The sequence below is a fragment of the Ambystoma mexicanum genome, chromosome 3p, assembly GCF_040938575.1.
Source record: "Ambystoma mexicanum isolate Mex_15411 chromosome 3p, UKY_AmexF1_1, whole genome shotgun sequence".
NCBI classification, from domain to species: Eukaryota; Metazoa; Chordata; class Amphibia; order Caudata; family Ambystomatidae; genus Ambystoma; species Ambystoma mexicanum.
The window spans coordinates 76049770-76072398 of NC_090925.1; the positions used below are offsets into that span (position 1 = coordinate 76049770).

The window sequence follows — 22629 nt, forward strand, 5'->3', positions numbered from 1 at the left end:
AGAATCCCTCTCAAAACGATGCTGGGGGGCTCCAAGCTAGGAGGTCTGGGGGTTCCGGACTTGCGGGCCTATAGTGTGGCAGCACAACTAGCACAGATTCAGGCATGGCAAACTATAACAAACCGCCCTAGATGCGTAGAGCTGGAACAATCACAAGTGCCCCTGCCCTTGCGATTTCTGCCACACATCCCGCCCCCCCTCAGAACACACTGGGGAGACCTCCTTCTATGAACTAAACACACCCTTAGCTCCTGGGACTGGGCACTAAAGCAAAAAGGGATTGCCAAGAGGACTGAGCCCATGCTCCCCGGTCTTCCATAACCCATCCTTCTCACCCAGAGCGGACCCCCGCAATTTTCGGAACTGGATAAAGGGCGGGCTGGAGACCATAGACTAGCTATATATGGGAGGGACACCCCTCACCTTCGCCCAATGCAAGGCGAAGTTCCACCTCCATGAAAGGGACAGATTCACTTATATCCAACTACGCCACTGGTGCTCGCACCCCCAAACTCTGCAGGCAGCAACACGCTCGCCCACCGTCCTGGAACTGACACTGGGGGACCTTCCAACCCGGGGCAGGGTATCCACCCTATATAGGCGCTTCTTAAGGGACTTCCTGTCCACAAAGACCCACTGTATGGCTCAATGGGAGGCAGACTTAGGTCATCCGGTCGAGGACCAAACCTGGGTGGACATATGGACCAGAACACATACCTCCTCCACCTGCGTTACCAATAGGGAATGTGCATACAAAGTGCTCCTCCGGTGGTATTACCCGCCCCTTCGACTTCACCACATGAACCCACAAGTGGATCATGCCTGCTGGAGAGGATGTGGCCACCCAGGCTCCTTCTTCCATATGTGGTGGGCTTGCCCAAAGATACGACAGTTCTGGAGGACATGCCTGGAGACCATCACACAAATTACAGGAACGACGATTCCTCTGGAACCTGAACCAGTTTTGCTGGGAGCTCCGATCCCCGCGATCTACCCGCGCTCCGGGACCAGGTCTAAGCTATTGACACACTGCCTTCTGGCGGGGAAAACGGTGTTGGCCAGGGCCTGGAAATCCCCAGAAGGCCCTCACATAGCCCAATGGTGGTCTAAACTCTGGGACATCCTGATTGCAGAGAAGGTGACGGCAGCACAGGCGGGAACGCTCCATCGCTTCCAGAATGTTTGGAACCCAGTGCTGGAATACGACCAGCGCTTCCGCGCCCAGACCTATAAACCGTCCAGGGCCCGATGGATCCTGAAACACCAAGACAACCCTGAGGAAGACACATAGACACTAAGGGGCGAACTGGATAACCCAGGAGGGAAAATTCCGCCTCCAAACCTGAGGGGTGGAGAGGCCGGAGGGAGGAAGCCTGGTGGGGGGATTGAGGACTGGGGATCAAAAAATCCTAAAAAAGCATTGTAATATGTTGTGATATGTGTAATTACCATCCTGCCTTGATTTAAATAAACAAAGTTAAAAATATATATATGTATATATATATATATATATATATATATATATATATATATATGATACATTACTCACCGTAATCGTATTTCTGATGCTTGTATCTGCTTAGATTCACATGCTGTGCATAGGCCGACATCTAGTGGAAGCTGCGGAGTATTACAGTTTGTTTTTCGAAGTCGAAAAATGGGCGTCGACACAGGCGTGCCAGTAATACTATCCCTAGTGTGACGTCCACTGTACCCAAGATCCCTCACGCGTGTAGGATCCTCAGATTGTATTTTTTCTGACATGAGGAAGCATGAGGAGTAGCGTGAGTACAGATAAACCAAGCAGATAGACAGAAAGGTAAGACCACAAGCAATCATGCGCCTTCTCTCGGAGGGGAGGAAGGGTGGGTCGCATGTGAATCTAAGCAGATACAAGCATCAGAAATACGATTACGGTGAGTAATGTATCCCTTCTGAGGCTTGTGGAATCTGCTTAGATCACATGCTGTGCATAGATTAGCGAGCAGTACCTGAAGAAGGAGGTGGGATGTGAGAAGGGTCATGAGCAAACAGGTGTCTTAGAACCGCTTGTCCCACTTGTGAATCTGCCTTGGAATGAGTGTCAATGCAGTAATGCTGAGTAAAAGTGTGAATAGAGCTCCAAGTAGCCGCTTTGCAAATGGTGTCGAGGGGAACATTTGCAATGAAAGCCAGAGTGGCACCAATGCCTCTAGTAGAGTGGGCCCTTGGCGTAAAAGGCAGAGTCTTTTCAGAAAGAGAGTAACACAGCTGTATACAGTTGATAATCCACTTCGAGATAGCGCCCTTAGAGACGCGATCCCCCTCTCTGCCTGTAGCTACGGAGACAAACAGTTGATCTGTTTTCCTTAGCGGTCTGGTTTTATTTACATAGTATAGGACCGCCCTACGCACATCTAGAGTGTGTAGTTTCACCTCAGCCGAGCTTTGCGGGTTCTGGAAGAAAGCCGGAAGCTCGATGGACTGGTTTACATGGAACTTGGATATGAATTTAGGTGAGAACCTAGGGTGTGTGCGTAAAACCAGTTTGTCCTTGTGGATAGTAAAGAAAGGATCCTGCACTGACAGAGCCTGAATTTCACTGACCCTTCTTATGGAGGTAATGGCTACTAAGAAGGCCGTTTTAAAAGTCAGGTGTTTGAGACTACTTTTATGCATGGGTTCGAATGGGGGTCCCATGAGCTTAGCTAGCACCACGTTGAGGTCCCATCCTGGCGGTGGGTTAGAAATAGGAGGGTGAAGTCTCTTTACTCCTTCCATGAAGGCTTTAACCACTGGTACCTTCCACCACGAGACCTTGTTATGGGATGTGGTGTAAGCCGAGAGGGCTGCCAGGTGTACTTTCAGCGAGTTAAAAACCAACCCTGCATCCAGCAGGTGGAGCATGTATGTTACAACGTTGGAAGGAGTGCAATCAACCGGGTTGATTTGTTTATTCTGGCACCAGATAACGAATCTTTTCCACTTATCAAAGTAACAGTGCCTTGTATTTGGTTTCCTGGACTCCTTTAGAATGTCCATACACCTCTGAGGTAATTTGAGATGTCCAAACTCTATGACTTCAGGAGCCATGCTGCTAGGTTCATAGAGTTGGGTTCCTGATGCACTGTTTGACCCTGCTGCTGGGACAGTAGGTTGTACCAGGCTGGGAGTCTGATGGGTTCGCACACCGCCATCCTGCGTAGGTGTGGAAACCATGGTTGTCTCGCCCACATGGGAGCAACTAGGATGAGCGTCATCGATTCCTTGTTCATCTTGTACACCACCTTCCTGATGAGAGGAGTTGGTGGAAAAGCGTACGCAAACATCCCTGACCAGTTCATCCACAGGGCATTCCCTTGGGAGTCCGGTTGGGGGAACCTGGATGCAAATCCTGGGCATTGTTTGTTTTCGCTTGTGGCGAATAGGTCTATTGTGGGGAAACCCCACTGAGAGAAGAGATCTTCTACTACATCTCTGTGAAGGACCCATTCGTGTTCTTCTGGGAGGGAGTCTCTGCTTAGAGCATCCGCTAGGGAATTGAGCTCCCCTGGAACATGTTGCGATGACAGGAAGATGTTCCGTCTGAGTGCCCATATCCATATTTTCTGGGCAAGCTTGGACAGATTTGGCGAACGAGTCCCTCCTTGTTTGTTCAGATAGAACATGGCTGTCGTGCTGTCCGTCCTGATCTGCACCGACAAGTTCAGTAGATGGGGCTCGAACGCCCTTAGCGCTCGGAATACTGCCAGAAGCTCTAGCAGATTGATGTGGTTCTTGGCTACTGAGTGAGACCAGAGACCCTGAGCTGTGTGGTGGAGATGGTGAGCTCCCCACCCAGTCAGGCATGCGTCTGTAGTCACCACTGCCTGTACTTCTGGATCGTAAAAGGGTTTTCCCCTTGCGAGATTCTCTCTTGTCCACCAGAGTAGGCTTTGTACTAGTGTTGGCGAAACGACCACTAGATCGTCCCACTGACCACTTGCCTGAGACCACTGTTTCGCCAACCATTCCTGCATGGGACGCATGCGCAGACGCGCGTGGGGGACCAGGTAAATGCATGACGCCATCATGCCCAGTAACCGCATTGCTTTGCGTACTGTTATCTGTTGACCTGACTGATAATGCGGAATTTGCAGAAGTATATTCCGAATTCTCTCTTCCGAGGGGAAGGTAAATCCTTTCTGAGTATCTAGGATAGCTCCTAGAAACTGTTTTGAGGTGCTTGGCACCAGACTTGACTTTTTCTCGTTGATGGAGAAGCCTAATTCGTGGAGGAGGTCGATAGTCCTCTGAATGTTTGATCTGCAAATTCCTGGGGTTTCCCCCGTTATGAGCCAGTCGTCCAGATAAGGGTACACCGGGATTGCTTCCCTGCGTAGGTGTGCAGCCGCCACCGCCAGTACCTTGGTGAAAACCCTTGGTGCTGAAGCTATCCCGAAGGGCAGTACCTTGAATTGGTAGTGGCGACTGTCTACCTTGAAGCGCAAGTACTTTCTGTGCGCTGGGAGCATGGAAATATGAAAATAAGCATCTTTCATATCCAAGGTTGCCATGTAATCCCCCTTTTTTAGGAGGGGGATTACCTCTTGTAGCGTGGTCATACGGAATTTTTGGGGCTTGACATACTTGTTGGCAGGCCGTAAGTCCAATACTGGGCGCATTGTCAAATCTTTCTTTGGCACAAGGAAGTAAGTTGAATAGATACCCTTGTTTACCTGGTGTCCTGGGACGAGTTCTATCGCGTCCTTTTCTAGCAGAATGGCGATCTCCTCGAGAAGGATCCTTTGATGCTCTAGGGAGTGCACTCTTTGTCGTGGAGGATGATTCCGGGGACGCTGCAGTAGTTCTATACAATATCCTGCGGATACTGTTGACAGCACCCATCTGTCTGAGGTGATCCCTTCCCAAGCCTGGGTGAAGGTGGAAATGCGTCCCCCTACTGGGGTTGCGTGGCAAGGGACCCTGAACTGAGCGTCACTGTTTTGGTGGAGGCGTGCCCCCTCCCTTGTTGGGGCTGCCTCTGCCTCTTCCACGACCTCTCTTGTTACCCCTGCCGTAACTTTGGGTAGACTGCTGGTTGTTATTCCATTGTGTACCCTGTCCCTGGGCATAGTTGCCTCTTTGTGAATTTTGGCCGCGTGGGCGACGAAAATTATTGTTCCCCCTCTGGTTAGGGGGTTTGTTGGTAAGCTGGCCAAGGGATTTGAGAGTCTCATATTCATCTTTGGCATTTTTAAGTGCGTCTTCGACCGCCTTTCCAAATAATCGGTCGGGTTCCACTGGCTTGTCTATTAAAGAAGCCTGGGTCTCTGTCTTGAATCCCGACTGCCGTAACCACGCATGTCTCTTGATAACAGTACCTTCTGCTATCAATCTCCCTGCGTTGTCAGCGGCGTCGAAAGTTGCTTTTAAAATGCAACCAGACACGGCTCTCCCCTCTGCCGAGATCCGAGCCAGCTGGCCCTTTAACGGTTCTGGAGCAGAGGCAATGAGCGCCGCGACTTCTTCCCATTGATGGCAATTGTAACTAGCCAACAGGGTGGTGGAATTCGCAATCCTTGCTTGGTAGGCGGACGTTGAGGCTACCTTCCTGCCAAACCCGTAAAGCTTTTTGCTCTCCTTGTCGGGAGGAGCTTCTGATGAAGATAAGGGCGTGCCAGCCCTTTTTCTAGTGTTGGTCACCACTAGGGAATCTGGTTTAAGATGTCCCCTTATATACAGAGGGTCAGACTGGGCTGCCCGGAAAATCTTTTCAATTCTGGGGTTGACAGCTCTGGTGAGGTTAGGATTCACCAGGGAAGGATCTATTCTTCGTTGGATGGATTTGAGGATAGGGATGGTCTGAGCGACCGGTCTTCTCTCTCCTACAAACTCCTCCGCGAAGTCCCTTTCCTCCTGTACACCATGGGTGTCGATGTGGAAGTGTTCCGCTGCTCGAGCGAGAACCTCGTTAAGGAGGGGCTGGTTATCAACTGGAGAGTCAGTAACTGGGGCTTCGCTTTGTACTGGGGAATCTACTCTGTACATTTCCTGCTCATCTTCTTCCTCCTCCAGGTCCTCATCTTCTGCATAGTAATCTGTCCCGGTTTGTTCTTCCATAATTTCTAACTCCTGGTCCTCTTCAGGGAAAACTTGTCCCTGGTAACTGGGGAGTGGAGTAGAATATGGAGTGGAGTAAGGCTGAACCTTGAAGGGTTCAGGACTTTCGACCCGGGGCTTTTTACTTAGCGGGATAGGATCGGAGGAGCCTGAGGGTGTGGCCCCTTGAGGGTTATATGAAAGAAAGTGTTCTGGGTTCTTGTCATAAAAATCAGCCAAGGAAGACATCCTAGACATAACTCTGTCTATGTCTATACTGGACCATTCCCTGGAACAGGGTATTACTTTAGCAGGTGATGATTTATGGGATTTTTCAAGGGTAGACTTGAGTTTACTTGTCTGCCTAGGGTGAGAGGATGGCTTTACAGGGGTGGAAGGCTGTGCTTTCCGCTGTTTCCCCCCCTCCCCGTGCGTGGAAAAATGTTTTCCCTGTCCCTTGGAGGCCCCAGAGACTTTCGACGCCTGGCGCCGAGGGTCTGGAGAGGTATTTGGGCGTGGGGCCTCACTGGTGTTAACCGCGGTCTCGGTATCTTGGAGCGCGGCCTGGGGGTGGAAGTCGTCTTCGTCTCCCGACGATCGAACTTCCGTTAATGTGTGTAGCGAGGCACCCTTGGCAAGAGTGGATGATTGCCTTGCGTCTTGAGGTGATCTCGATCGAGAGCGCCCAGAGGACGCCGAGTCGGACCGTTCTTTTTGTGCCTCTTTCCGGGAAGTCGACGTCGTCGAGGTCCGGTTGGTCTTAGTGTGTTTAGTGTATGCTATGTGTGTAGCGCTTGCGTCGCCGGGGTATGCTATGTGTGTAGCGCTTGCGTCGCCGGGGGTCTTCCCCATAGCCGCCCTGCCGGACGACCTTCCGAGGTCGGGGACCTGCGCTCGTCGGCTGTCTTTCGACGCCATAATGCCCTCGCCGTCCGAAAGTACGGCGTCGCTGCCATCGCTGAAGGCGCCCTCCGCTGCCATGGCTTCCTGCCTGGCGTGGTGGGCCCAACGCTTTGTCGAACGGTCCTTAAGTGTCTTAGGTTTAAACCTACTACACGCTCTGCAGTTCGCTTCGGGGTGATCCCTCGGCAAGCAGAGATTGCATGTGGCGTGCCTGTCGACCCAAGGGTATTTGCGATTGCACTTGGGGCAGAATTGAAAAGGGGTACCCTCCATACGCACCTTAAGGCAGCGGGCTGCTAAGTGTAGGAATATATAAATGTAAATCTATATATCAAGAGTGAAGAGTATGTACCACCCCCCACTCTCCCTACTTGTAAGGGCCGAGGCCAGCGGCCTACTAGGCCCGGGCCGAGGCCGGCGGCCTTCCTAGGCCCAGATCCGTCGTGCAGCAGCCGACGGTCGATGACTTCTCCAGCCGTCGTCGAGGTTGAGGGTCGACGTTGGGGTGGGGAAGGGAATGAATAAGAAGTATAATTATAATAACAGCAAAAGTATGGCTAAGGCCAGGGAACTCCGCAAGATGCTTCCGACCAGTATGGCGGAAAAAAACAATCTGAGGATCCTACACGCGTGAGGGATCTTGGGTACAGTGGACGTCACACTAGGGATAGTATTACTGGCACGCCTGTGTCGACGCCCATTTTTCGACTTCGAAAAACAAACTGTAATACTCCGCAGCTTCCACTAGATGTCGGCCTATGCACAGCATGTGATCTAAGCAGATTCCACAAGCCTCAGAAATATATATATATATATTACAGAACTTAAAAGCACTAGTATATATTTTGTTCATAAAAAAGCAAGTAAAATAACTTTTTAGAAACATTAACATATAGCGGCTGCCATTTTGGAAGTAAAAATGGCTGCCAAATTCAGCACACAATACAAATGCAGGGAAAGAGTGCAAAAGATGTGTTGTTTTGGGTTGTTTAGAAATTGTCGTTAAATGGGTGGACACATAACCAAACACCACCAAAACCCTATGTATCCATCCTCATATGTTGTCTGCATTGAAAAGCATTTCAGAACCTCATTCACAGCTCCTTTTTGAAGCTATTATTTGAAAGCTCTTATTTTAATGACAATAGTTTCAGCTTAAAGGTAGCGCTTTAAGTGCCACCTAATAGCCCAAACTAAAAGGCACTTCACTCCACCGCTTCCATTCCTACTCTTTAAGAACAAACCCAGCTGGAAAAATGTCAACGTGTATACCTACTTTCAAGGTTCTCTGGCCAAGTAAGAGAAGGCATGGAAACTGCTCTTAAGTGCTGATTCCAGATGTGATTTCCTTAGTGCAGATCCAGCGCCGTGAAGTTGAGCAGTCCAATGGTCCAATGTTGTCTGTATTCAGGTAGGCACAGTCCAGACTTGGAGCATCATTTACTAGTTTAATTCTGGATAGGAAGAAGAAGAATGGACAAAGCCCTATTAACCAACTAAATCTGATTAGTAAAGCAGAGAATAAATACATAATTAAGTTTAGGGTATCTCCGGACAGAGGAGCTAGTTTCACATTGAAGCCTTAGAGTACACACCAGAGGTCTCTACTGTGGGAAGATGATTGCATCTCCAGTTAGTGGTCCGGAACCAAAGATGAGGGTCTCTAAAGAGGGCAAAGGTCACTTGGCGCCTAGAGCTATTAGCGCTTGTGCAGGTGGGAAAAAAGGGAACTCTCCCATTGTGACATCCTTCCGGAGACCGAGCTCGTCCATGTTTCCTTGCACACACCACGAAGTGACGCTTGGAATGGAGTCTTCACAGGTAGTAGGAGCCTTCATTCCAAGCTTCATGATTGGCTAGGAAGCTTAAAACATTGAGCAGATTGAAGGGGAAGGATGGAGTGCAGGCTTCTACTAGAGGTTAGAGCCTAGATTCCAAACTTTCTGATGGTCTAAAGAGAAGAAAACAAGCCTAAATAAGGGTGAATGAAGCGCTCACCCCTGCATTTGAGGGCGTGCATGGGCTATAACGGCCTGCCAGCCCTTGCCTAATGGGGGTGGGGCGGTGAAGAGTTATCGCTATTTAATCCTTTTGGCTCCCTCCTGGGTGTGTCATGGTTTTACCCATCTTGCTGCACCATCTGCTGAGACACCTGAAAGTCCTCCATGCGGACTGCGATTTGCCAATGCACTCACCACATGTTTGTTCACATCCAGGAGCTGGCCATTACGCGTGGTAGCATTATCCATATTTCAAATGGTTTTGGGGCCCCATGACCAAATTTCCGACAATGTCAGGAAACAATAATGAATAAGGGGTTCGCTAGGTCTAGATGACAGTTGCATTGAATGAATGACAGAGTGAACGAGAAAGCATCAAGTTTAATTTGTGTGTGTCACCCCCACCCCATAGAAAAGCACACTAGTCACGTAAGCAATTACCAGCACCGTCATGCTGGACATTACACTAATTAGCAGTAACAGGAATATCACGAACTAAAGTCATTGTTTTGAGAAACAGATTTGACTTTTAAAGGAAAACTATTTCGAAGCCTACATCAATTACCCTCCCAACCGCCTGCTATCTTGGTCCTTCAACTCTCCACCTGACCTCACCCAAAATCCTTTGGGTTTGTTTGTCAGCCTGCTTCCCTCTTTTCGCTCTGCCCCCAGTTTCCTATTGGTTTCTCTGATCACCTCCTGTCCCGGGCCAATCTTCCACTACAGTTGTCCTGTGGGTTGCATTTTGGGTGCACAGTACTTAAATGGTCCCATAAGTCATGCCCCCATTTATTTTATTAGTGTTGCATCAGTATCTGCTGTTCAAACCAGCTCAGCTATGGGGATTGTCGGCCTCCCTCTTCAGGTACAATGAATCCCTTTGATTCCAATCTGGTTCTGGCTAGAATTTGGGTGCCTTTTGGAGGGATTTCTGAGCATATTGTGTCTTTTTTTGGGCTAGTTGCTGATATTTAGAGGGATTTGTTTTTTACCCTTTGACTCTCAACCCATTTTCTGTGCTGGTCTGCCTGTATAGTGCCCTAGCTTGGTGCTGTAGCCCTTTTTTTGTTTCTGGCTTTTTTCCTTTCCCCACCCAGCACTTTAGCAATTGGCCGAGACAGTCAGGTGTTCCTTTGTGCACTAGCCTCGTCCCAGGTGGCACCATGACCCGTTTCCTGTTCCCGCAGCTGCCTGTCCCTGAGCCCTGATTGGCCAGATTTGCCCTTTTTGAGAAAGAGCCCCAGAGCAGCCCCTGCCCTGGCAGCCCAGGGCTAAAAGCCCCAAGGCAAAGGGAAGCTCCTGAAGCAGCAGCGCCAGTCCGTGTTTGCCCGTGTTCATGAGGGAAGCCTGCCGCCATCAACCAGCAGCGACTGATAAGGTAAGCGGGGAGTACAGCCATTACTGTAATCCATTACCACCACGCTTATTACCTATTATAAATGTAGCCTATCCATCAAAAGTATTTTGAATTTTACCTAATTGTTTCGCGTAGCCTCACCTTGCTTATCCATTTGTGTTAGTCAGCCATATCTCGCAATTAACCTATTATGTGTAAAACCGCACCTCTCTTATTAACTAATATCATATGCCTAAATGCAGTTAGCCCTATTGCGCCAGCTGGCCAAATTCTGCTTTTAGCGTATTTGTGTCAGGTAGCATTTCTCTGCTGTAAGTCCAATTGTGTCCTGTAGTCACACTCTGCATTTAGCAATTGGAAGGGCCACCCACACGACTCACTTGGATAGAATTGTGAAGATTAGCCCCATGGCTCATTTAGATAGATTGTGAGGTTTAGCCATGTGGCACATTTAGATCGATCTGTGAAGATGAGCTATGCAGCACTTTTAGATACATTTGTTGAAGATTAGCCAGGCTTCACACTTGGAGAGACTGTGAAATTAACCATGCATATCACTATATAGAATTGTGTAGAGCAGCCACATTGAAGATGTTAGAGAGTAGCCAAGCTAACCACCCCGCTCCTGCTACTTCCAACACACCACCAAACACTATACAGACACCGAGTGTGCTACCCAAAATATACACTTACACACAAATAACACAATATCATCCAATCTACACATAAAACACAGACACACTCCTGCATAACCAACAGTCACATAGAAACAACCCAGGCATTGGTCCTTACCCGTACAGATACAATAAACCAGTGCACGCAACCAACTATCTGCAAGCCAACACACACCTATCCTGTCACTCTACCCTTACTAACCAACCTCGTCCTTTTTCTTGCAGAGCTAGGTGAACGCCTGGAGACTGCCCAATTGGGTGATAGCGGTGCACAGTATAAATCAACATAACATTCTTGTTTTTTTGTGGGTGTTGCGCGTGTCTATGATGAGTTTGGATTCCAGTTAGTTGTCTTCTGACTCGACTAAAGACAACAAACTGGCTGCTGGGCATTGGGGAATGGACAGTGGTGTCAATACATAGTATTTGGAGGAGAGTAAGGGACTGGGGTCCCCCTGAACTCCAACTCTGTCTCTGGGGTAGGTCAGGCTCTGACAATGCCCTGGTAGGCCGCCTAGCCCAAGGTGAGACGGGTCTCTTCTCTTGTCTGAAAGGATCATGACCTACAGTATCCATTCACACCATGTTTCATACTAGTTGTCTTACCACTGATGTTGTGCTCTGTTCACTATCCAGTTTCTTGACATAAGATGCCATTACACATTCATATAATTAGCACACTGTGGTATGTAGTTAGTCATTGTTAGGGATAACAAGTTTAAATCAGAGTTTTGTTAGACACAACATAGTTGTTGAATGTAGTTGAAACCACCATGTTTTTTTTTCCTTTTGTGAAGTGTGAATATAAACACAAACCATATTACAAAAAAGGTTGAGTCATCTTAGTGGGAACACAAAGGCTGTTCATGATCAATCACATCCTCAGCATGATGTTATTCTATCACAGGAAACCTTGGTTGTTTGATTTCAATGAGCAAAGTTGTAAAGTGTCTGAGTTGGCAATTCAGTAGGATAGGCAGGAACCCAAGGTGCCAGATCACAGACGTTACTCACTGACGGCAGAATTAGCTAAGTGAAGGCACACACAAGCAGATCTACATGACACAACTTACATGTCTATGTCAAGCCAGTAGACTCCCTTATGTTCTTCTACAAGAAGACTTTCCCACACAACAATTTCTCATTGGCCTTTTTCACCACTTAGCAAGCCCCGCCCACCTGGTGCCTTCCTGCTTGCCGCTCTTTCCCCTACTTAAGAAGCCCTCCAGCCTATTTCCTTTTAAGCAGGGAGCAGGTTTAAGTGGATCTAGGTCACCTGGCCTAAGCACCACTAACCTCCTTAGCCCTGCCTCTTCCTTCCTGCTCTTAACTCTAAGATCAAGGACGTCTCTCGTCCGGGCGTCCGGAGAGAAGGGCAGACAAAGAAAAGGGCAATTCCTGTTTGGACCTGTTCCAACCAGGAGGACCCAGTGCCCGACCCCCTGCTCAGACAGCAGGTAAGCATGCACCAACATGTGTTTACACCCTCTGTCCCCATAGGTCATCCCCACCCCTGCTCCGCTTGTGATGTTCCCTGTGCCCCCTCTTCTCACACACAGATGTTGCCTGTTTTGCTTGATTCTTCTACCCTGCTTCTCTGACCCCTGCCAGCCTACTTCTGCAGGAGTCCGTCCTGATACATTCTGGTTTCACCATCACTGTTGGGTGGCCAATGCTGGATTTGACTTTTATGGACTTCATTTATTCACGGTGCGTCACCCTTTCTCAACTCTCATGCTGGACTTCCTTTGCATCTTGTATCATGGTGGCCCTGAATCATGCTGTTCCCATCGTTATCTTGTATCCTGGCTTGCAACATTATGTGTTACTACTGACTTCTGCAATTGTATTCGGCCACTCGTCTTGCTTCTCCACTCTTTTTGACTGCTTACTCTCTGTTCTCTCCTCCTCTCCCTTCTCCCTTTTCCTATCTCCTCCCCTCATCCCCTTACTTTCCTCTATGCACTTACTTTATCAGAATTGTCCCTGGACCTAGTATGACAGCAACCTTGTCTGTCTCTCTCCCCGTCCCCTTGCTGTTTACCCCCACCCCTTACAGCACTATCTGAAATGTTGTCAGGACTAGTACGATAGTCGCTTGTTTTGTTCCTCCCCTCCTTTTCTGCACTCCTCTCTCTCTCACCTTTTGTATTTCGCCGGCTCTACCAGAAATGTTGTCAGGCCTAAGTATGGTAGTCGCCTGTCTATTTCCTTCCCACTCTCCCCCTCCCTTCCTTATCTATGTCTTAGCTCTTACACTATCTGAAATGTCGTCAGGCCGAGTACGATAGTTAATTTCACATCCTTACTGTTCATGGCCTGTAAGAATGTCATTGTATTTTCCCTTGTTCCCTCCCTTGCCTTGAAGCGCTTTGAAACACATTGTGTATAGGGTCTAAATAAATTAACTATCATATCATATCATATCATGTTCATATAAGTATCTTATCAGAATGTTACATAAATCCTACTTCAAACGTATCAGATTTTATAAGAACTTTATGTGTGTCATACATTCTTATGAAATTCTTATAGTTCCCAAAATCTCATGCTAAACACCACAAAGCAGTGGACCTTATCAGCCCCTCTGCTTGTCCCCCCCAATTTCACAAATTTCTTAGAACCTTTCGGCAGCATATCAAACTGATACTCATAGCCAACCCCCCCCTCAGTCTTCTCCTCCCCTTCTCCCTCCCAAGCCCTCTGCAATGCACTGGCCTCACCCAGGACATCCTTACCACCCTTGCTACTCTCCCTCATAACCCATCACACACTGCTCCTTCCTCTTCCATCCTCCTTCTCCTCCTTCACCCCTGTCACACCTGAAGAAGCTACCAGAGTTGGCCGCTCCATTAAGGTCTCTTCTAAGCACGTTTCCCCCTGCTCATCCAGGACCATCAAGGATAACCTTGGCTCTCTTGCCCCTGCTTGCGCTGATTTCTGCAATCACTCTTTTGTCACGGGATCTTTCCCCGCCTCCCTTAAGCACTTCCTTGTTCGCCCGCACAAGAAAAATAAACCTTCATCAGATCCTACCTACCCTGCCAACTACTGCCCTATTTCCATCACTCCCTTTCTGGGGAAACTGCTGGAGAAGTTGGTTTTGTCCCAACTCAACTCACACAATGAACTTGGTGGCGGTCTCCACAACCATCAATCTGTATTCCGAGCATCCAGAGGCACGGAAAATGCTCTTCTGAACGCCCGTGAAAAACTGCTTGCTCTGGACTCCAACTCCCCCAGCTGTCCTTATCCTTCTTGCTCTCTCCTCTGCCTTTGACACAGTCAGTCATTCCATCCTCATACAAAAGGCTCCACGAATCCTTTGGTATCGCGGAACAGGCACTGGACTGTCTGACATCCTTCCTTACCGACCGCTCTTCTCAAGACATCCTGGGCACTTTCTCCTCTCCTACTTCCCTCTCCACCTGTGTTGTCCCCCAGGGTTCTATACTCTCCCCCTGGCTCTTTAACATCTACCTTGCTCTGCTTGCAAGTCTCATCTCCTCCTTCTCTTCCAACTTCCAGTGTTACACCGGCGACCCACAGCTCTTTTTCAAACTCCCTGCTGACCCTCTTGCACCCTCCATCACCCCTGACTGACTATCTGCCATCCATTCCTGGTGCACCGCCAATGATCTCTGCCTCAACGCCTGTAAAACTTAGATCCTTCCCTTTGCCAGGAAAGTGGCCCTGGATTGGTAAACCCCTGATCGATTGATTTCTCATGTTGGATTACAGATCTTATGTTTTCTATGGGTTTTTTAATGATATTTTAATGTTACTTTATTAATTACTGGTAGAATGTGTGTTTTAATCAATATATTATTGTGATTTGTGAATTAGTTTAAAAAGGTACTAAATGTATCCAAATACAATTAATAATTAAAAAATCAGGAATACATTATTATTTATCCATTGGCCTGCTAATTCATTTTGAAATAAAAGTATCATATTGGCTAATGGAATTTTGTTCCATGATTATCGTTTCGATATTTTTTGAATTAGTATGAAATGAATCACTAGGGGTACGTAAACCGTGGCACAATGACTGATTACAAATGGTGCTATTACTTGTTTTTTTAGCACTGTCTTCATAGGAATGTATTGTCTTTTTAGATAAAAATATCTTATTAATTCAGTTTTAATTGTTTAATATATATACATGCTCGGTTTATTTAAACCCTGATTTGGAGGTGTGCAGCCTGCTCAGGCACTATGCACTTCATTGATGTATAAGAACTTCCGGCGAAATGAATAGTCATTTGATTATGAAATAATCATAACGTATGGCTCTGTTCCATATACATGTATCTGTCCGTTTACACACAAACTGCAGTTTGAAGTGTGCGATTTGAAGGACACTTGCAAACATGGAAAATGTAGTTGTCACGGAGCTGGATACATTGATTGACTTGTCCTATTTTCTTTGTCAGTACCGGGACTAAGCTGTTTAGTATAGCAAAACGCTGGTCTCTTTTTTGCTTCATGAGGAAATACAAATGCCTATTTTTGTAACCTTCTTGGCTCGGTGATGCTTTCTTTCTGCATTTTGCACATATAATGCTAGGCAGTACTCATCTGATGAGCAGTTTAGTCTGCTTATTTTTTCGTGGTTTGGTACAGCTCAGATTCTATTTGTGTGGTTTACAAATAGAAAAACGTGCCATACCGTGATTAGATCAGGTGCTGTTGCCACCTGGGCGTTCATGGTTAATCCTTAGACAAACATCACGCCCAGGTTCTTTCTTTTAACTTATTTTAGCACAGTAGGACACTTCTCAGGTTTTTCAGACCAACAGACTGTGCCAAAGTGGAATGGCGGAAGTACGCGCACCAGCCCGCTACAGTTACCTTTCCTTATGGCGAGCGTAAATGGCACCCAGAGCCCTGACGTGGAACAAAGATGCAGGCCCAAAAGAATTGGATTGAAGCACTGTAGAAGATGAACTTCTGAGGAAGAAAATGAATCTGGGATTTTAAATGGTGCTATTTGATCATGAGTTATGACAGGTAGCAGGTGTGATGGGTGGGTCCTAATTCTTACGAGTAGACAGAGTTAAATAAGTTGGGGAAGAGAAGACTGCAATTCCTGTCTTAGATGAATTAGGGTGGAGGATGTGTGAAGACATCCAGTGCTGGCTGCAATAAAAATGAGCAGAAAGTTTTGAGTGCAGAGACTGAAAAAGATGGGACGGAAAAGAAAATGGGCGTGTCGTCTGCAAAGACATTAAGAGAAGTTGTAAGAACAGAGGAGAGCCAAGAGAAAGGCACATGAGGAGGGGCCGAAGGTGTTTGGTTATTTGTCCACCCATGGCCTTACTAATCCCTATGGTCATTCACACCCAATTCCTGCCACTCCCTGCCCAAAACACCTCCTCCTCCTCCCATGGTTGTTTGCAATTGGTATTTCAGAAGCAGAGCTCTGAGAGGGGTCAGCAATGAGAGGCAGACACAAGGTGATCATGTTTTCAAACAAAGTGGGGGAAATGCCTTTCTAGCCTTATTTCTTTTATTTGTTTATTTCAAACCTTTAACACTTAAGCAATAAAAAATGGAAGCCATCCATATCCTCTTAAAAACAGTTAAAATAATGCAGAATACTTCAATGTATTGCAGGTCACAAGAAAAAAACAAAAGATATTAAACAACACCTCGTTTCCAATAAATAAAGAGGAAAAACACCATGAGAAAAACACCATGAGAATATAAAATATGCTATCAAACCCCTCTCACCAACCCCGTTATCGTACAGACTTCCCAATTCACATTGATTGGCTCCGTATCTATAATATGACATTAATACTAGCACTCCAAAGGCATTCCATTGAGGAATTGTATTAGCGCAAAAACTACTGAGTGGCTTTCTCCCCACAAGAATTTTAACCACCAATCATCTATCCTTAATGTTGGTGCTGAGGCAATAATGGAACCCAAAAAGAGCGATTAACGCTCTGTCCAGCCTACACATGCTGTTAATAAGTGATTTAAAGATTCCGGTTCAGCTTTATTTAAACAAAATCTTCAAAACCACTGACAATACCCCAACTGTTTCCTGGCAACTAAATGTTCTCGTGTTGGGTACAAATTTAGGCGCATTCTCAAGAAGCATCCTCAAACTATCGGACACAGGAACACAAATATTTGGGTACCTCCTTTAAGGGCTTACATTCCAGAACATAGTCTTTCATAAGGCTTAGTTTCTTCCTTTTAGCCTGGGTCATTATCCAATCCTGTTGAAACAGTTTTTTTTGTATCAATACAGGGTTGGAGACCAAAGCTTCCACATTAGACTCAAGCTCTGTTAGACAATTGCTGCACTTGACTTTCCAAGCATTGAGATGATCTGTACTAATCGACATGTCCTTATACCCCAGAATATCTAACTGAGGAACTGAATGGGCTGACAGTGATTTTCGAAAAAGAGAAAGACTTCCACAGGAAGATAGCATATAGAGCTGAAGACCAAGTTCAAAGCATATAGAAGCCATCGGTAGGCTCCTTGGAAGCCCTAAAATTTGCTTCCAAAAGATGCCTTCAAGAATTTCCCACAGTTGCCAATGAGATTTAAACATGTTTGGGCCCTGTAAAATAGAATTGGGATTACCATTTGAGTATGGAATGTAATCAATGGGGTCATAGAAAACTTGCCAAATCGCTGATGTAAATCCATACCTGAGATTTCTAACTTTGGATCGCAAAAGGTCTGCCTGTGGTGTTTCTGCCACACTCGAATTAACACAGACTCCCAAATAAGTCATGTAGTCTACGCATTCCAATGGGTAGTGGTTAACATACCATCAGAATTTCTGGGACTTCTTCCAGCTGTTTCCCCCATTAAATATCCAAATCTTTGATTTTTTTCGTTGACGCACAGATCATTTATGGTCATGTAAGACGGACGGGCATTTAACTGCCTTTGGTGTCGTATCAGTGTTTTATCAATCACTAGCAGGTCATCCGCCTAAACCATCTAAGGGATTGGAATCCCATTGAGTTTAGGAGGGAGTCCCTGTATCATCTCCTGAGACTTTCGCATTTCAGAGATATAAAGATTAAAGAGGATAGGGGACAAGGCACAGCCCTGCTTTAAATCCCTATTAACCTTAATTCTTTTTCGAGAACAATCTCTGGCTGTTCAGAGGAACCTGCATATTTGAGTCTGTATAAAGGGCTTCCATAGGTTCCAGATGCTCCTCCGGCCAATTCCAGTCCCTCAATTTGGATCACAGGTGTTCCTGATTCATGCTGTCAAATGTCTGCTCCAGGTCTAAAAAGTCAATATACAACTTGTTCTTGCCATTAATGGATTGGAGCTTTAGCAGATTCAGCAAGATTTCCAATACTTCTAAAACAACTCTGCATCAATAGCCCATCTTGACAGGCGTTTTAATAAAATAGATGCAAACATTTTTCTCAGGCTGTCAAGAAGGGCTATAGGCCGGTAGTTAGCAGGATCAGTTCCTAACCCCTTTTTAAAAATAGGCATAATAATAGCCATTTTCCAAGTCATCGGAATTTGTTTTTCTTTTAAGACTTTACAGAAGAGAATATAGACAAATTCCGCCACTCTTCTGGCGCCTGCTTGTGTGTATAATTCGAGAGCCTGTCTGGCCCAGGGGCCCTGGACATGGAGAGTTTTAAGATCACCTCTCGGACTTAGGATTTTTCTAACTTCCAGTCCCACACAAATAGCTTTCCAGGGTGTTGGGGAAGGGGATCAATTCTCTTATCCATTAGGAGTGAGCTGAAGTGTTCGATCCACCCTTGTTCATTTACTGGGAGAGTTATTGATCCACTCACATGTGAGTCTGGTATTCCCAGCATATTCCTCCCATGCTCCTGCATGCGTTCAGCTCAAAAACTTTGCAATCAGTTTTTATATTGTTGGCACTTTTTTTTGCTAGGCACACGACTAATCAATGGCAGATTTTCTATGGACTTCAAATCAGCTCTATATTTCTTGCGTTCAGTCACCAATCTGTTGTTGAACCTATGCTTTTGGATAAAGACTAGTCTGAATCCGCACCTCAACACCTGCTTGTACTTGGCCAATAAAGGCACACAATTTGGGGCCCCATTATTTGCATCCAGTCTCAATTGCAACAATGAAGATGCTTCGAGAACATCCTCTCTGAAAAGGCGAATACGATTTCGCCCTTGTGTGATGTCAGTCAATGTGCCTTGGTTGATACAGCCAGATCTAATGGCGCCGGCCCAAATAATTTTAAGCAGGGAATGATCGCTACTCTTCATTGCCATTACTATCATGGATTCCATCTCTTGATGGATGTTACCGGAGACAATGCAGTAATCTAATATTGCCTTTGCTAAACCACAGCCGCGGGTAAACCCGGCAGGCATGTCCCCTTTGTATTGCTGTTTAACATGAGTAGGTCCCTACTCTGCATTTCTTGAAGCCAGAGTTTTACTCTTAGATCGCTGGAGGGTTTTGCCCTTCCGCCACATTCTATTGAACCCTCCAACGAAACATATTTGATGTTTAAGTTTCCCACCAATATAATTGATGGGTTTTCCCCACTCCACCCTTGCTTCATCAATCACCTGCATCACCTCCTCAATGAATGCATCACATCCTACTTTGTCAGGGTTCCAATACAAATTAATGAAAACCGCCACTGAGGCTACCTTCTGGTCACCCAGCAGCCTAGGGATTAGGTGACCTATGCCTCAAAATGTCCACATGAATGTGTTTTTATAAGAATGCGCAGTGCCCTTGTCACCTTTTACAGCTGGATATAACTTTTACACAAAGGAGTCTCGCAACAAGTTTCTTGGAACAATAGCATGTCAAATTGAGACCGGTTCATTACAGCATCATTCATCAGGTGGACAAATCCCCTAGTGTAATAAGGAAATCACTCTTTTCATAACTCCTTATGCGCTAATAGTCCATAGACAAAGTCAAAGACGGTGGAAATCCAGGACAGTCTTTGTCCTCAGGTGGAAACTCAAGGTAGTAATTGTCATATTTAACAGTTCTTGGTTTCTTTGCCTTCCCAAAAAAAGTGATTTTCAATGGTTGATCAAGTTTGTTCACAACCATCACTGTTTTGTTGGTAGTTGGAGTTAGGATTCCAACTTTGATCCTCTCAGAGTCCTTGGCTGTATGTAACAGTTGTCATTTGACCTCCTGGAACCAGCCTTTGGCTTGTGCATGATGTCCTGACCTAGCCTTATTCTAAGGAGGAATTTCCCTACGTATAAAGCAATACTAAGGATCCGTCTGTGTCAGGAAGTCTGTAACTAATAATCTGTCCTTTTGTCCAAAACATCCTATCCTGGTCCTCACACTACAAACAAAATAACAAAAGGTGCAAGAAAATGTCTTCGCCTTGATGATGGCAAAAGTGTTCAGAAACCAAAAGTAATAACTCCAATGAACATGTTTTCCAAGGTAAAAGGCCCTTGGACCCAGAGGATGTTTCCCTTCCCCAAGATTTTTCAAAATAGGATTGTAAAAGGGTTCCTTTAAGTAACTGTTCCTTTAGACCTGCTTTAGGCTCACAAAATTCTTGTTAAAGTAGTAAAGCTCTGTACAGGTCTTTCTGTGAAACCTATTGTAGGTTTGGAAATTCCTGGTCTACTTCGATGCCAGGAATCGTGGTTCAATCTTAATGGCCTGGTATACTCACCTGCCAGGGCTTCTTTTGTAGGTTTGCAGATTATCTGATATACTCTCCTGCCAGAAATCTTGGTTCAATCTCAAATGCCTGATATACTCACCTGCCAGGACTTCTTATATGTTTCTAAGTTCTTTAGTTACATCAAAATAGCATATACCGTGACGTGCTTGGTATATCTATATTTAGCAATGTTTGTTCAAACCTGTCCCCTACATTGGCATTTCATGCATCTGTATTGGGTTGGGGTTTGCCTTGGGACTTTATCTTGACAACGTTCAAACATCCTTCTTACTTTGTGTTGGCTGCATTCAAACATTCTTCTTATTGGGTATTGATTCTGTAATCTGTGGGATTGGCCCACATTAGCAATTTCATAACATTCAAACAATCTGTGTTCTTGCGCTTGTCGGAATGCCCCAGTATCCCTTTCTGCTTTGTGTAGACTAACCTGGCTTTTCCTGCATTTCTGATCATCTTTGCGCTGTTGCAGGTTGGCTCCGTCTGCTTACGTGGCTGTGCAGTGACTCGCTGGCTTCCCTTTCCATTTGGGAACAAAGAGTGCTGCTTCAGAGAGCCGTTTGACCTCCAGGAGCTTCAACGCGGCGCCTCTAGTTTCCAAGACCCTCTTGACTTGCAGGCATCTACCTTCTCTTCCTCCGGCTGCCTTCTCCATGGTCGTGAGTCCTGAGTCACATCCTTTCCTGCACAGCTCACCTCCATAGTGCGTTTTCCATCTTTAAACATCTGTTGCACTGAAGGTATGGCAAATAAACTAGCCTGCGTGTGATACTTCGAGTTCCTGTTCCTTTGCACAAACTTCTCACTAACCTTCCTCGTCCCAGTACCTGAGTGATTATGGGAGTTGGGGTCCATAGATGATTTTGTATTCTCAACTCTCATTTGGTTTTCCATCGTGATTTCACATAAGAGAATATCAAAAAAAGGTGTTGTGCAAGTGTTAACTCTTAAGTGTTTTTTCTTAGGGTTCTCACCTGAAGGTACATTAGAAAAAGATGGTATGGATGTGTTGCCTCTTAAATGGTGTTTCCAAGGGATTTTAGATAAGGGGATACCTGAAACAAAGGGTGCCATATGCGGGTTGCGTGTGTTTTAGTCAAAGATGGGATTTCTGGCCAAAGAAGTTTAGTGAAGTGATACTGTTAGCCGACAATAGGCCATTAAGGTCTTAGATGTCAGCTGGTCTTCTTTGTGGGAAAGCGGGGAATAAATAGTCTTCTCCAGTGAAGACACCATAACTCCCTGGTAGCTGTCTCCTCCCATGTGATCCTCCCTCAAATACCCACCAGGCTCAGCATCAGGTAGCGGCTGCCGTCCCCTGGCCACGTGGGAGGAGGTCACCACTGGGGAATCTGTGATGATTCCACTGGATTCATCACATACCCTTCCCTTAGAACTGGGATTCCTACATAAGGGCAACTTTTTACATTGTGAATTGGGCTTCCCTTGAGAGAATGGCTCTCTCTTCATATTTGTTCTCCTGTTCCAAATCCTCTAGGTGGGGGGAGTATAGCCTTGTATGTTTTGATTCTAATCTGAGCCACTTGTGGTACCCATTGATCAAATTGCAGCGCATCACTCCCTATAACTTATTGGGCCTGTAGGTCAGGAATTACGTTGGCCACAAAATATAATCCTCTACCCTAGATGGTGATTTGGGTTTGTGGGTGTCACTCAACATGGACATGGACACAGTCTACTCTCTTTTCCGGTCTGCTTCCATCCATGAGGAAGCAAGTCTGCTCGTATTGCACAACCCTTACTCCCAGTGTCCAATTGGGGCCCAAATAGTTTTCCCTTTTAGGACAGCTGGGACTTTATAGGTATTGTTTTCCCGGAGTATAGGAAAACACAGGTCTCTCTCTTCTCTGATAGCACCTCACTGGGTCGGCAATAGAGGATATAGAGAATACTTGCATAGGATCGTTCAGCTTCACTGGGATCTTTTAATGATGGTGTGGAAGGGAGAT

General features: G+C 46.2%; 1 protein-coding gene across 11 annotated transcripts in view; it reads right to left on the reverse strand.

Annotated features, from left to right (window-relative positions):
• Positions 1–22629, reverse strand: part of LOC138580122 (C-type lectin domain family 2 member B-like) — a 283857-nt gene that overhangs the window by 138177 nt on the left and 123051 nt on the right. For 10 of the 11 annotated variants that reach the window (XM_069650406.1, XM_069650412.1, XM_069650415.1 and 7 more), the window contains one exon: positions 8240–8417. The exons of the other annotated variant lie outside the window; for it this stretch is intronic. In XM_069650406.1, the coding sequence (XP_069506507.1) occupies positions 8285–8417 (133 nt within the window). In that variant the 3' untranslated portion in view covers positions 8240–8284. The remainder of the gene's footprint in view (positions 1–8239; positions 8418–22629) is intronic. 11 annotated transcript variants of the gene reach the window in all.